Genomic DNA, 14,281 nt, shown 5'->3' with positions numbered 1-14,281 from the left:
GTCCCCCCTCCGGTGCGAAATGCGTTTCCGTTTCAGGATTAGCGCATTTCGCTTTCGATTAACGAAATCGACATGGGAGCGCTCTGCCGTGGGTAAAGCACACGCGCGCACGCACGCGCGCACACACACACGAGCACGCGCGCACAACAGCTGTCTCTCTTGGGCGCTAGCAGTCTGGTGCCAAAGCTGCGAAACCTGGATCCTCTCCAGAGAAATGGAAATTTCTGATTTTATTTGCGCTACTTTGGGGAAGTGAGATTTCCTTACTTCCCCATATTTTTATTTGGAGTTCAAGTGAAGCTGTCTTGACCTGCCTTGGCTCATGACCAATCTCTCTCTCTCTCTCTCTCTCTCTCTCTCTCTCTCTCTCTCTCTCTCTCTCTCTCTCTCTCTCTCTCTCTCTCTCTCTCCTCTCTCTCTCTCTCTCTCTCTCTCTCTCTCTCTCTCTCTCTCTCTCTCTCTCTCTCTCTCTCTCTCTCTCTCTCCTCTCTCTCTCTCTCTCTCTCTCTCTCTCTCTCTCTCTCTCTCTCTTCTCTCTTCTCTCTCTCTCTCCTCTCTCTCTCTCTCTCTCTCTCTCTCTCTCTCTCTCTCTCTCTCTCTCTTCTCCTCTCTCTCTCTTCTCTCTCTCTCTCCTCCTCTCCTCTCTTCTCTTCCCTCTCTCTCCTCCTCTCTCTCTCTCTCTCTCTCTCGCTCTCTCTCCGTCTCTCTCTCTCTCACACACACACACACACACACACACACACACACACACAGACCTGCTGCGCTCCCCTCTCGTTGCTCTGCGTGCGGAGCTCGTCCGAATGCGTCCCGCAGATCTCGTGCAGGGCGGCCAGGTCACGGGACAGGTCGGTCCTGAAGTGCTCTGTAGTGTCGGGAAGTTCCGGAACATTCTGGGGAGGGCAAAGGAACAACTCAGCAACTCAGACATCTCCATCTTGATTTTAAGGCTAAAAAATAAAATAAAAAACTCCCTCTCTATACAAAATGAGGATGCAGGTCACTTTCTACCTTCGTATTAATACGACTGGTCGCACCATTTCTAACTTTTCTGAGGAATGGATGCATTTTTCGAAGGAAACTAACCCCCAGCTCATCCAGGAACATGATCATGCGGTGCTTGTTGTTTTTGATGAAGGGGTTGACTCCTTCCATGTAGGGCTCCTGCAGAAACGGACACGGCAGTGAATAACACAGGCACACAAGGAGAGGAGAAAGCAAGGCTGGCTGAAAGCACCGTCAGCAAACAGAAAAGGACACACGAGCACTGCCTCAGCAGTGAAGCGACGCTCCATCCGCTTCCCGACACACCCTTTTTTTCAAATACCACTCAGTCGAGAGGACTTCAGCAGAAAATGTCTGCCAGCCCTCTATTTTCTCATTAACGCTGGAGATTCCCCCGATTCATTTCTCCACCAAACTGCCAATGTGACTACGAACCGTGCTCCTGTCTTCCAGCCAAAGGATGCTCAAACCGAGCGTTTATAACCGTAAAAAAAAGCACAGGCTTGCGTACATGACAGTTTTGTGAAATTTTTCCCACCAACGAGCATTTGATCGCTCTGTCGTTATACTGTCACAGAATCGCTGGAGCAAGAGGCTGCAGCTCGCAGTGAGAGCATGTTGTACTGGGTTCGGGGCTAAGCCAGCACACCATTATTTTTCAAGTGTACATGTCATTAATCTCTTTCGTTTCTGCGTACCGTGACCTCTGTTCCAGTTCAACAGTGGAGGTCCTAGGGGAGTCACATATTTGGATTTTCACCGAATCTCAAATTGAAACTTTTGTATATCCGAAGACCAAAACATCTCTCCCCCCTTGTTAGTGATTGGACTGCAAAGCCTGCCGAGTAAAAAAGTGGGTGGAGCCACCATCTGCTACCAATAAATCACTGACACTGACACAGACCAATCACAGAGCTTTTCCTTGTGATGAACGTGTCAGTGATTTACAACACAAGGTATCTCCACCCACTATGAGTCTTATGAACACTGGTGTAATTTCCTGTGGGTGCTTGCTTTATATTAATACACTGTTACCTAACTTATGCTTTCAAAGAACTGTGTGTATGAGCACTGGAAAAAAAGGTATGGAGTTGAAATAACAACGAAAGATAGTATCCAGGATATTTTACAACAGTGCAGCACACAGTAACCAGACAAACAGTACAAATCATTCTACGATAATAAATAACATCGCTGAGAAAACAAAGAGGTATGTGACAGCCCCCCCCCCCCCCTCCTCTCAGGTAAATGCTGACATTACCTTGGCGCCAAACTCCACCAGGTTTGCCAGGTTCTGGACCGACTTGGCAACCAGCGTGAGGGTGCGGCTCGCCGTTGACGAGGGGGCGTCTGTCACAACGAAACAAAATCAAAAAAACGCCCGTCACCGCAGCCTCGCACGTCGCTTTCAAAGAAAACAGGGCCGGTGAACAGAACTGTGGATCGTGGGAACCGTGAAGTGAAGACCACAGAGGAAGCAGTCAAACAAAAAAACGCAACAACACATGACCACATATACTATATCACGGGTTCTGAACCAGGGTGACACGCAGCCACCCGGAGGGTACACTTGATGCTTCTGAGGAGTAAAAGCAGAACTAAGCATTAAACAATTGTTTTCTACACCAGAATAAAAGTTAAAATTGACTGAGTCAGCATCAACAGGGAGAACAGACACTTGCATACTCATGCCACGCGGAACTGCAACTCAAAAAAAAAATCACGGAAACCACTGACCTCGGACTGATTCTCGCTGGTACGCGTCATGAAAAAAAAAAATTCCAAAGCAGTTTGTGTAATTCTTCAGAAGGCATGCACTCACCGGCGATGATGTTGAACAGTCTTGGGTTGAGGATTGCAGGGCAGATCAATCGTAGGAAGACAAAACCACTGTAGCGAGGGAAAAATATCTGAGTCACGGTTTTTTCCCCTGAAGACATGAGAACTGACTTCAAGGCTTAAACAAGGAGACAGTAGTAATCAATAAAGTCAGTCTAGTCCAAAAGCAAGTGGCTGACTGGGCTTGGTGTAAGGTGCTTTGCAATGCAAAATGTCCCTATATGGATGCCACAATATACATCATTATCCTGATACGAATGGAGACGTACATTCTGAAAAGGCTTTTAAATCAAATCAGGTATCATTGAGAAAAATATCATCGCACCGAGCAGCTGTTCATTGTAAACAGCATAAATTATTTAAAGAAACCACTGAACAAAGAACAAAAAAAATTCACAAAAACCTTTGATGTCCAGTGAGCTCCCAGACATTACAAATAAAGAAAAGAGTAACGAATGGCAATAAATGCTTTTAGTTCTCCTGCTTAAACGATCACACTCCAAGCAGCACCTCCTTAGTAATAGAAGTCTGTACTTTTCAAGGAAATTAATTAAAAATATGTATAATCATATCAATATGACAACAACCGTTACAGCACATGGAGACTCAAGAGGCAAGCTGACATATTGGTGTATCAATATTCATTGATTCAAGAGTTTAGAGGTTCAGTAGCTAATAATCAAAAAAAATAATAATATTAAAAGTCACTTTCTGCAAATGACATCACCACTTAGTCATATAATAATTCAGACCAGACCGCAGAAAGACATGCTACCATAGAGATTTACCTCACAACTCTCGTCCTCATTGTGGTATTTGCAGGCCATTTCTGTTTTACTGATTTCTGTAAACATCCGTAAATGAACCTCAAAGTCCTGGAATGTGAAGGGAGAGAGGGCGAGTGTAAACATGCTAAATGTTTACTCCACCAATGAGCGTTTCATCCTTCTTTGTGGTTTGTTCTGACTGACACAACTTGAGTCATAGTTACAAAATATGTTTACGTCAAATGGGCAAAACTATGGGGGGGGGGGGGGATGGAAGTTGAGCATGTAGTACATTTTTCAAGAGAGATTTACACAGCCTACAATCCATGTCTGAATTTTACAAATGGTGCTACTCGATATGGTAGACGAGAAATCCAGTATAAATGTGGAGATATTGACATCCCATATAAGTCTCCACATTTATATTTATATTTATATTCCACTCACGGTGGGAGGATCTCAGCTGCCATGAAGATTTTCTCCACGAGCTCTGACAGGATGTTCAGGAGATGTGCGAGGTTCAGGTTCACATCCTCATTCTTCTCCAGTTTAGAGGGATTCAACTGAAGAGAGAAGCCATGCAGACAATGCTGAAAGTGTCATCACATTAAAATTCTTAGTACCAATCCTCTCAGATACATCCATTTTCTTTAATAACAATATCGCACAACAATAATGAGCCTAGTATCAAGTATCAACACCCTCAGACAACACCCATACCACCAACGTACTTATGAATAACCCCACCTTCACAAATACCTGTAATATCTATACCAACCAAGCTTAACTAATGTCCTTCATACCAATGTCCTTACCGTCAAATACACTCACATGACAAATTTCTACATGGCCGTTTTCAAAATGAAACTTGCAATTCAGTTTCAAGAAACCACCCTTTCAATAGCTTTCGCAAGGCTTATTCATACATGCTTGGCATGACCACTCATCTTTTCTCCTGGGTTTCGCTGACTCACAAAGCTGTATCAGGTGCTTTTTTAACAACCACTCGAGAGAGCAATAAAAAAACTCCAACAGTTTTGACACTGGCGGCAAAGCCAAATTTGCGATGTTTCATTTTTTTGACAGTAAACCGTAGTCTCCGGGAGGTCAAACATGTAAAATAGCCAGTTAAACTAAAGTTGGCTAACAGAAGACCACACAGACAGAGCAAACGTAAAACTGCATCACATTGCTATACAAGGCGAGTATGAGGAGAGCATCCAAACACTGACAACAAGGAACAAATTAAATGAGCCTGGCTCTGTTTTGAAACAGAACCACACGGCTTTACCAATGAGAGTACACATTCTCTGACACGCAAACAGTCGAGAGTACCTCACAGGACTGCTTGCTCTCCATGACCTTGAGGATGGTGTCCTTCAGGGCGTGGTGGACGAAGGGCGTGGCCGTGGCCTTCATGTACTGCTCCATGAGCGTGCTAGCCAGCGTGGTGGCACGGAAAAGCGTCGTCGCTTCGTCTGATCGGAAGGAAAAAAAGAAACAAACAGAACACTCACCTTTACCAGTACCTCAAATACAAAGAAACGCACTGCGAGCAAGTCTTTTCCTTTCCTTATCTACTTGTTACTACTCAAACTGTCCAATGCTCGTCTCTTTCATGTGTCTGTGCAAGGGTCACCACCAAGTCTTACCTTGCAATCCAGAGTACCACTGTGCATACAGAAAAAACATAAAAAAGCTATCGTCCTGTTTGTTTAGTGTGTTACATCATTTTACAACAAGTTTTTTAAACATTATTCATAGCAATGATTACACACAGATTGTCTTATTAAGAGTTGTTACAGCTTTAACACAAAAGCTACATAATTGCCTGGCTTTCTCTTATTAGCACAATGACCTTTTATTAAATTAAAATAATTGTCCATACAGCGTTTTTGAAAATTTGTTGTGCTGTTTGAATCTTGTATTATGTTTGTAACTACTAACCAATGTACTAGTGGCTTTGCTTAAAAACTCCAATAACATTACGGTTCAAATAAAGGAAGGGGGAGGGGCTTACATTCCATGTCAACTTCCCTTTCGTTTAGTGTTCCGAGCAAAAGGGGAGGGGCTTACCTTCCATGTTAATTTCCCGGTCGTTTAGTGTTCTGAGGAGGGGCGCCTCCACCCTTTCGTGCCGGAATATTCTCAGCAGAATGCTGGCTAGCAGAGTGCGGTCCTGGCCACACACATGGGCCAGTGCGTAGATCACATGGAACTCCTTCAACAGGATGAGCTGACTCACACACACACACAGTTACACACACCCACACACACACACACACAGGCACAGGCACACGGACACACACACACACACACACACACACACACAGGCCAGTAAGACTCATGAGTCAATTTCCTGAATTCCTGATAAGGACACACAATAACCACTGTCACTGCTTACTAAACACACATTACACGCTCTTATTCTGGGAATAATTACCATGATCTGTCATTGCACCAATTTCACTCACTAAGATACAAAAGTCAAGTCATGGTTTTTACCACGTACAGTAGTGTTGTTACAGGACTCTCAGACCGAGGTCTCCGAAAAGACATGAATAGTCTATCTTTCCGTAAGTATTTGATGCATGCTCCAAATAGAAATTAATTCATTGAGACGTTTTGTGAAAACAAACCACAGGGAAAGTTTCAGCTGCGTGAGTCAAGCGCTGAGTAAGCCTAATTCATAAGTGCCGGTAACATCCAGCTCACAGTTTCCCTTGAGAGCATTTCCTCTGAGCGGTGCCACTGGAAATAGGATTAGAAGAGCGGTACGGTGTCCTTTTACCTGGCGCTGGTGGGGACAGGGCGCATAAATCAGAGTGGGTGTGTGGGGGACGGAGGGAGGGAGGGAGGAGGGGGAGGTTCTCCTCGTGCGGTTTGACCCGTACCTCCTTGAACTCGCTGTACTCCTCCTCCGGCATGATCTTCTCCACCGAGTAGCGGGCCCGCACCCGGAGGGTCCCGGGTTCGATGCCCTTGAGGGGGACGTGGGAGCTGAGGGGGAACCACTCGTCGATCAGCTGGCCCCTCTGCAGGCGGTTCAGCTGGCATCGCATGAACACTGAGGGGTGGGGGGGGGCGTTTTAGGAGTGGCCGTGAGAACAGGGAGACGCGACGCATAACCAATGTGAAGAGGACACACCTTTCACACAAACACACACACACACACACCTCAAAGAGGACACGCACATCAAACACCAAACTGAAGAGGCCACACACACACACACCCCGTGAGAACAGGGACACACAACATATAACCAATGTAAAGAGGACACACAAACACACACACACCTCTCAAAGAGGACACGGACATCAAACACCAAACGCACACACACACAACCGTGAGAACAGGAGCAACTATAACCAATAAAGAGACACACAAACACACCCAAGAGGACACGACATCACACACACATGAAGAGACCTCACACACACACACACACACACACACACACATGCACACACACAACCCACTTGGAGAAATCTCAAACTTTGCCTTCCCACACACTGTACTCCTGGTACAGTGTGTGGGTTTTTCTTATTTTTAGCGATAACGAACTTAATTATTTGTGGGTGGGAATAGCTTCTTTATGCGAGATAAAAAGCAGTGTGGCTGTTATGGCAGATTAAGTCTGAGCAGATTAAGTGTAAATGCTAGAACCACTGCAAACTCCAGAGAAACTTGGTCATAGATGCAACTCATTGAACTGCACTTAGGAATGTATCACAGTATGGCAGTGTATATTCAATAAATTGTTTTTAACAAATGAATAACAGGCAAGATAAAAATAAAACACAAATGTTAATATAAATGGTCACTTTTTATCTAAAATATGTATTCCTAAAACCTTCACTGAGTCCGCGCAACACCTGCATTCATGTGAAATGACATCTTTATAAATCATCTTTTTTTGAAGTACAACATGGCAAACATTAAGTGAAATACTCAAATGGTGTAATTTCCCTTCTACCTGCTGAGAAAAATCTCCTGCACGTGATTTATAAAGAAGTAATGCCGTGGTAATAAAGGTGTTACAAACACGTCACTCACAGATATCGCTTTCTTTGCTCTTCTTTGTCTTGTTGCTCAAGCTGATCTCAAACCTGTTGATATCACTTGACAGATCACTGGGAAAAGGGGGAAAAAATATCACGTTGAAAAAAACCCCATTTTGCAATAATATAAGATTCAAAATGGACGAACCAAAACGCTGACCTATATACATATCGAGTTAATTGAGCTGAGCATGGCATAAAAAAGTAGTAGAACAGGCAAGGAAACTCACTCAAAGATGAACTTCTCTGTGAACACAGGGTTCTGTCCCTCTCGAGGGTGTGTCTTTGCTACCTGCACGCTGTTCAGGTAGATGTTGCAGTAGGGGTAGCTAAAATGTTTGACCGGGAGCTTGTGGGCCTCCTCCACGTACAGGAGTAAACTGCTAACCTGCCAACAGGCACAGAAGACACAAACAGGAAAATGAACAAGGCCTCACGGTCTCTCCATTGTTTCTCAAGTTCACACTTAGCATGGCTGTGAAATTAGAGAGAGACAAGCAGTAGTAACGAGTCCTGTTAGAAACAGGAAGCAACTACCAAAGTTGACTCCCGTTCCTATGCAAACAAGCTTGGTTTGGTTACGCGGGTATGGACGGGAGCGGCAGTTAGCAAACCAGTCGCAGATGCACAGTGATTTACTGCGTAGCACCCCCGACTTCCTTTGACTCTCTGAAACTAGACTGAATATAGAACACGCCACAGCGACGTCGAGTACTATTAGTAAATGAAGCTTTAATCGACGTTGCTGAATTCGCTGCCAGATCAGACATGGAAACGCATCTTCTCTGGCTTCTCTAGGCAGAGATGAACTAAAATCGGTTGGCTGCCTCCATGTTTGTTGACAGATATTTGTGAAATTTTAAATGGGAGACTTAGATTCCGAAGAAAAGACTGGGCCACAAATGCAGGAGTCCTGTTGCTTGATGTTCATCCATTTAAGAGGTCTCGTTCAGCTATATTTGCGCGGACGTGAATACGAGCAAATACAGTTAATAACTTTGCTTGTCAAGCCTGATGCAAGTATTTTCAGTTAACTACTCAGTACATCCACATGCTTCTTATTGCACATATCAGGAGAACAATTAAAAAAAAAAAAAAAAAATAGTAAATGAAAAAACTATGAAGATTTTTTGCTTCATGTATTGTTTCTACAGAAGCACCCGGGGACAGTTCGAGCCTGCTCTATTCAAATTTGTTACAAATTTGACTAACTGCGGCAGGCTTTCCAACGGCCTTAACGTACCTGCCGAAGTCTCTTGTTTGTGGTTGGCGGCGTCGGCTTCCTCAGATTGCTGCAGAATGTTTGCAGGCATTTCATCCAGTCCTGCGGGACACCATAGATAACTCCATTACCTGAATGTTACCCTGGCCATCTGAGGATTTGTTAAGGGGAATCGTGCCTGGGTTTAGATGAGTGCATAATCACACACGGAGGAAAGTGGCACTGGCAGTAATTTCAAAACTTAATCCAATCGGTGGGAAATGAGTATAAGCTTAATCCGTTTTGCAGAAAGTAGACATGGTAGGTGCGCAAACCTGGGCCTGTTCAGGCGTCTCTCCTGCGAAGTAGAAAATGTACTGCTCTTCACTGAAGTGCTGCACCACAATCTGGAAACAGTTTGGCCTGCGAACAGACAAGCAAAAATTCACTCCTCATCCAGCTGCAGGCTGAACCACTGCTTCCGTCCTGACTCGGACATCCCCCATCTTTGAAGTTAACCGTCCCAATATCTTCATATCAGTAGGTTTTTCAACTTGGGGAATAAAGCGAGTTCCACTGAAGGAAAAAAGATCCATAATCTATACTCCATGTCATGAACAGTATAATAACAGTAGCGACACCACCACCAACAATAATAATGTAAAATAGTAAACGCACACAGGAGACAAATAAGACAGAAATGAGGATTGCTTCAATGAGATGGAACAGCCTCTGTCTGTCTGTCTGTCAGATTGTAAGAAAGAAAGAAAGAAAGAAAAAGAAAGAAAGAAAGAAGAAGACGTGGCCGGAGCTCCCCACCTGCCAAACAGACTGTCATGTACGCCGTACACCAAGCAGACGCTCAGGTCTATCAAACCCTTGGGCTTGGTGGCGCGCTTCTCGCTCTCGAAGTAGATGAGCTGCGCGTCGTTCCCTTCCAGGATGAAGTAAAGGCTCTTCCATCGCTTCCCTTTGCCTGTGAGGACAAGGAAAGGCGTCACCGCGCGCCTCGTGTCCACACACGCGATACACAACCCCGATCCCGGAGTGCCAGAGATGGTCCTGGTTTTTGCTTCATCCAACCCTGCAACTATATAGCTGGAGGATTCATTTTAACGAATCGTGTTCAATGAACGCAGGTGACCGTTCGGAATATTAAGCCTCAGACATTTAATCATTCGTCAAAGTCACGCGATCAAGCTCGGATTGAACAAAAACCAGAAACCCTACTGGCACTTCAGGACGAGGGTTGGCTACCCCTGGTCTACGCACACTGCAGGGTGCTTGTCAAGACCAGGTGCTTTAGTGATACGATACGTTCAACACAATTTACCTTTGTTAAATAGGAGATAGCCCTTCTTGACAATATTTTTGTAGAATGCGTCTTTTGTCTTCCGTCGTATAGTGTTGTAAATTTCTTTGCCGTCTACCAAATCGGTGATGACTTGTTCCTGCTGCTAAGAAATGTAAAAACACACAATTACTACCGCTAATATACTGTATGCTCAAAAAGATATGAATCACACACGCACGCACGCACGCACGTGTGCGCACACACACACACACACACGTGCACACACATGTTCTGGGGCAATGTAACACACAGGTTCACAGTAACGTAACAACCAAATCTGCTTGAAAATGAATATCCTACCCATTTAAACAGGATTACACTCTTTGAATCTGCCATGTTACACCCTACCTGGATCGATACTGCGTCTTTTAGGGTGTAACCCTCCACAATCTGCTCCGTTTTGTAATGGTCGATTATGTCATCAACACTGTGGATCAAAAGACAGAAGACCTTTGGTAAGACCACGGGTGAATTCAGTTTTTCTGGGTTTATTCAAACAACATTCCAGTCCCACTTGATCCTGCTGTACTTTCTCCTCAAGAAGTCCTCATTTTGTACAAAACTCACACAAATTCCAAAAAAAAACTTACACAAATGAAAGGCCTACAGCCAAATCATTACTCTCAATGTAATGTATAGAGATGTAATCTAACAGTGACATATTTTAACACCGAACCCTTTTGAAAGGAAACCATTTTAAAGAACTAAATTAGTGACATCACATCATATACCAAAAGGCATAGAAGGTAAACACTAATATCACACACATTGAAGAGACAGGAAGCTGGTAGTATGTTACTCTAATGCTGAACTCATTTACCTGTTGTAGTACCTGCCACCCATCATGTACTGGTTGTTGGGGGTGGGGCATATTTTGAACCTTTGGATGTTCTCATTGGTGCGGAAGAACAGGGAGTAGTCCCCGGGGGTGTTGTCCGAGGGCCTAACCAGGAAGCTGCATACCTGACCGACTAAGTTAAAATACAGAAACGACGTGGTCATAGGTTACACACACAGCACAAAGAAACACAGACAAGAATGTCACAAAAGGGAAAACACACGCACACTCTCCCAAACGAATCTTATGACCAGGTAATATAGGCAACTGCCTGGGGCTCTGCGTATTGGGGGGGGGGGACTTTGGGTTACATGATGATAGTGGAAGTGGGTCAGAAGGGCCTTATGGGTATTATGGGCCTCATGGGAATTTTTTTCCTAGGGCTACCCAGTCTCCAGAATTGTCTCTGCGTGTGCACACACACGCACGCGATCGCACACACTCACACGTGTATGCACACACATGTAATAGCATGCAGATGGCTCATGCTTAAGAAGTCAATGCTTAATATATCAGTTAAAAATTAAAACATGACCACATAGAAGGCTTGGATAAACACACGGGTGAAGGTCCTTTTCCTTTTCTGCTCCTAGACTGTGAAAAAGCCTGCCTCTGCACCAGCAGCTAGTCCTTTTAAACGTCAACTGAAAAAAACATCTTTTTACATTCGCATTTAGTTGATTTTTCTGCTTTTATTCTCATTTTATCTTTAACCTTGTTTTTATTTGTTTAATCCTGCTTTTTAATTTATTTCTGATCCTTTTTAGTATTTTGAGTGTTTTAAGCTTCTTTCCATCTGAATTTCTGTTTTTTTCACCATTGAATGGGCCTCATTCACGAAACACGTGTACGATCACATTCGATCGTAAACCGTGTGTAAGAACGTTTCCAGGAACATTTCGGATAAAATTTACAAACAGCCGGCATACATCATCTCATGCACTTGGGATATGCACAAAAACAAAGGTCTGCACGAGCCATGAATCCCGTATTGGTTTTTCGTAGGAACATAAGAATATATACATAAGAAGTAAGAATAATTGAAGAAAAGTTTTGTGAATGAGGCCAAATCTTTGCATTTCTTATGTTTTCTGTGAAGCACATTGGGCTGCTAACAACCTGAAAATTAAAGTTGCTATATAAATAATATTTTTTTTAGTATTACTATGGTGCCACATTTGTCATGTTGGCACCGTGCCAGATACACTAGTCTAAAAGATCAAAACAAAGCTTGGGAGGAAGAAAAAAAAAAAAACTCCCCTTGATTCGTCAAACAGTGCACATGCAGAAAAGGTCAAATGATTCATCCTCTAATGTAATCTCCTCTGAAAAGGGCACCATTCACTTTTTTCTTGTATTATTTTTTCCAATGAATCAGTACTGGTCCGTGTTATTTTTGACACATTGCCAACACATTACTGCAGCAATGTTTTTCTCCAATATGTTTTACCTTCCTTGACCTCTCCAGAAACCCTGGATTACTTATGTAAATATTCAATACCTAATCTTTCATTTCAAGTGCATTACCATTCTGAAAAAGGACAGTCTCCTTGTTTCCACCCAGAATCGGTAAACAACAGTTGTCGGCTAATAATGCTAAGTGTGAACTTATAGGCTCTGTCCCCTAGTGTCTTCCCCTGTTCTCATTGGACCTGAGCGGGTGTAGATGGGCGGTACCTGTCATCAGCAGGTTGTAAGCCTCTTGCTTGTTGATCTTCCCGTGATACCAGCTGGAGACAGAGATGGAGAAGGAGATGCAGCTGTTAGAGGGAGCGGGCAGGACATAGGGGCTGGCATGTGTCACATCTCCTGATTAGCCAATGGCATTCACTCACTGGCTCAGAAAACCCTCCCTCTCACAAAATTGAGGCTAAATCACATCTCCCCACCAACAGAGAGAAAAAATGACATTAAAAATCTCCCAGCCAGGAAATACTGTTGCACTGCATCGTTTTGATTGGACCTGATGGGGCGTACATTTTAAAGATTCAAAATGAGCTAAGCAGGGTAGTGGGGGGTTTAATATGAATATGCATTCATACTAAACGTCAGAGTTGAATACGAAACGTTCAATGTTCAGGAGAATGCGTATGTGGCAAAATGTTAGCCTGCACCAGCTGACAACGCTTTATGTCTCTGGGTCAACAGTTATATAGCAAATGGCACTGAGGCTAAGAGACAGCGTTTCACAGCAGTTACAGTGAAGCTCAAACATCTGTTCTCAATCAAACTCACATTGCTTTGTTTATTCTTTTTTTAACTGAATTTCTTTTGATGCTTTTGCGATACATTTATGCTTTCGTTTTTATTCAATTGTGAAATCTTGATTTAATTTTCCTCTGCTTTGAAGTACAGACATTGTCTAATGTCTCTGAATCTCTAAAACTGTCCTTGTCTCACCTTGACCGTGACTTAGCTACATGTGCAAACAATGACTTTTTTTTCTTTGCATTTGTTTTTCATGTGTATGTGCATGTGCGCATGTGTGCATGTGTGCGTGTGTGTGCGCGTGTATGTGTGTGTGTGTGTGTGTATGTGTGGTCTAATTGTGCCAGGTTGCTTGTATGCGTATGGGTTCATCTCTCCCTGTGTGTGTCAATGCTTGCATATGTATGAATTACTGCACCCCTGTGTTTGTGATGTGCGTGTGCGTGTGTCATTTTGTGTCATTTGTGTGTCATCTTGGCACAACAGTAAATAAGGGAGTTTCATTGCTAACCTGTCTAATTGTGTAACCGCATTACAGTGCTTGACTCCCGTGTACACATTCCCAGGCACACACATATAGCCAGGAGAGCTAGTAAAGTGAAATCAGTATGCCCACGGGAGACTGAATTAGTCATGAACCTATGAATTACATTTAAAGAACTTATTTGTTCAATTTTGCCATCTGCAAACAAGGGGCCTAAAAGAATAATGGATAATAAAACTTCTCAGATGCCACCACAAACAAATACTCCCTTTCCAATAATGTTGCTTCTTGCTGACAATTCTTCATTCATTATGCATTGTTTCATTAGAAATTAATCAGCTATTCATAATTAAATATTTGTACTGATGCGCTGCATTGAGCTAATCTGGAAGGGAAACGTACCCTTGGGCTAAGCCAAACAAATACACTGTCAGCACTAGCTTTCTTGCATCCAATTATTTTTGCAACCACAAAAATGAAAACCTGTCTCACAGCTTAGCATTCAATAGCTCAGTAGATTCCTTAA

The 14,281-nt window shown here is 43.4% G+C and overlaps 1 protein-coding gene across 2 annotated transcripts in view; it reads right to left on the bottom strand.

Annotated features, from left to right (window-relative positions):
• LOC135233191 (ras GTPase-activating protein 1-like) overlaps positions 1 to 14,281 on the bottom strand; it is a 37,363-nt gene that overhangs the window by 1,625 nt on the left and 21,457 nt on the right. The window contains exons 7-24 of one of the 2 annotated variants that reach the window (XM_064296495.1): positions 12,741 to 12,793; positions 11,046 to 11,196; positions 10,574 to 10,652; positions 10,205 to 10,325; positions 9,691 to 9,847; positions 9,207 to 9,294; positions 8,914 to 8,994; positions 7,901 to 8,058; positions 7,666 to 7,742; positions 6,503 to 6,675; positions 5,685 to 5,844; positions 4,944 to 5,086; positions 4,056 to 4,171; positions 3,630 to 3,716; positions 2,825 to 2,892; positions 2,264 to 2,352; positions 1,084 to 1,161; positions 756 to 890 (exon numbers count right to left, since the gene is read on the bottom strand). In XM_064296495.1, coding sequence (XP_064152565.1) covers positions 756 to 890; positions 1,084 to 1,161; positions 2,264 to 2,352; positions 2,825 to 2,892; positions 3,630 to 3,716; positions 4,056 to 4,171; positions 4,944 to 5,086; positions 5,685 to 5,844; positions 6,503 to 6,675; positions 7,666 to 7,742; positions 7,901 to 8,058; positions 8,914 to 8,994; positions 9,207 to 9,294; positions 9,691 to 9,847; positions 10,205 to 10,325; positions 10,574 to 10,652; positions 11,046 to 11,196; positions 12,741 to 12,793 — 2,014 coding nt within the window. Of the gene's footprint in view, positions 1 to 755; positions 891 to 1,083; positions 1,162 to 2,263; positions 2,353 to 2,824; positions 2,893 to 3,629; positions 3,717 to 4,055; positions 4,172 to 4,943; positions 5,087 to 5,684; positions 5,845 to 6,502; positions 6,676 to 7,665; positions 7,743 to 7,900; positions 8,059 to 8,913; positions 8,995 to 9,206; positions 9,295 to 9,690; positions 9,848 to 10,204; positions 10,329 to 10,573; positions 10,653 to 11,045; positions 11,197 to 12,740; positions 12,794 to 14,281 lie in introns of both variants that reach the window. The other variant, XM_064296494.1, reaches the window with a different exon arrangement.

This window comes from Anguilla rostrata, chromosome 10 (genome assembly GCF_018555375.3).
Source record: "Anguilla rostrata isolate EN2019 chromosome 10, ASM1855537v3, whole genome shotgun sequence".
Taxonomy (NCBI): domain Eukaryota; kingdom Metazoa; phylum Chordata; class Actinopteri; order Anguilliformes; family Anguillidae; genus Anguilla; species Anguilla rostrata.
This window is presented reverse-complemented; position numbering and strand designations above follow the sequence as displayed.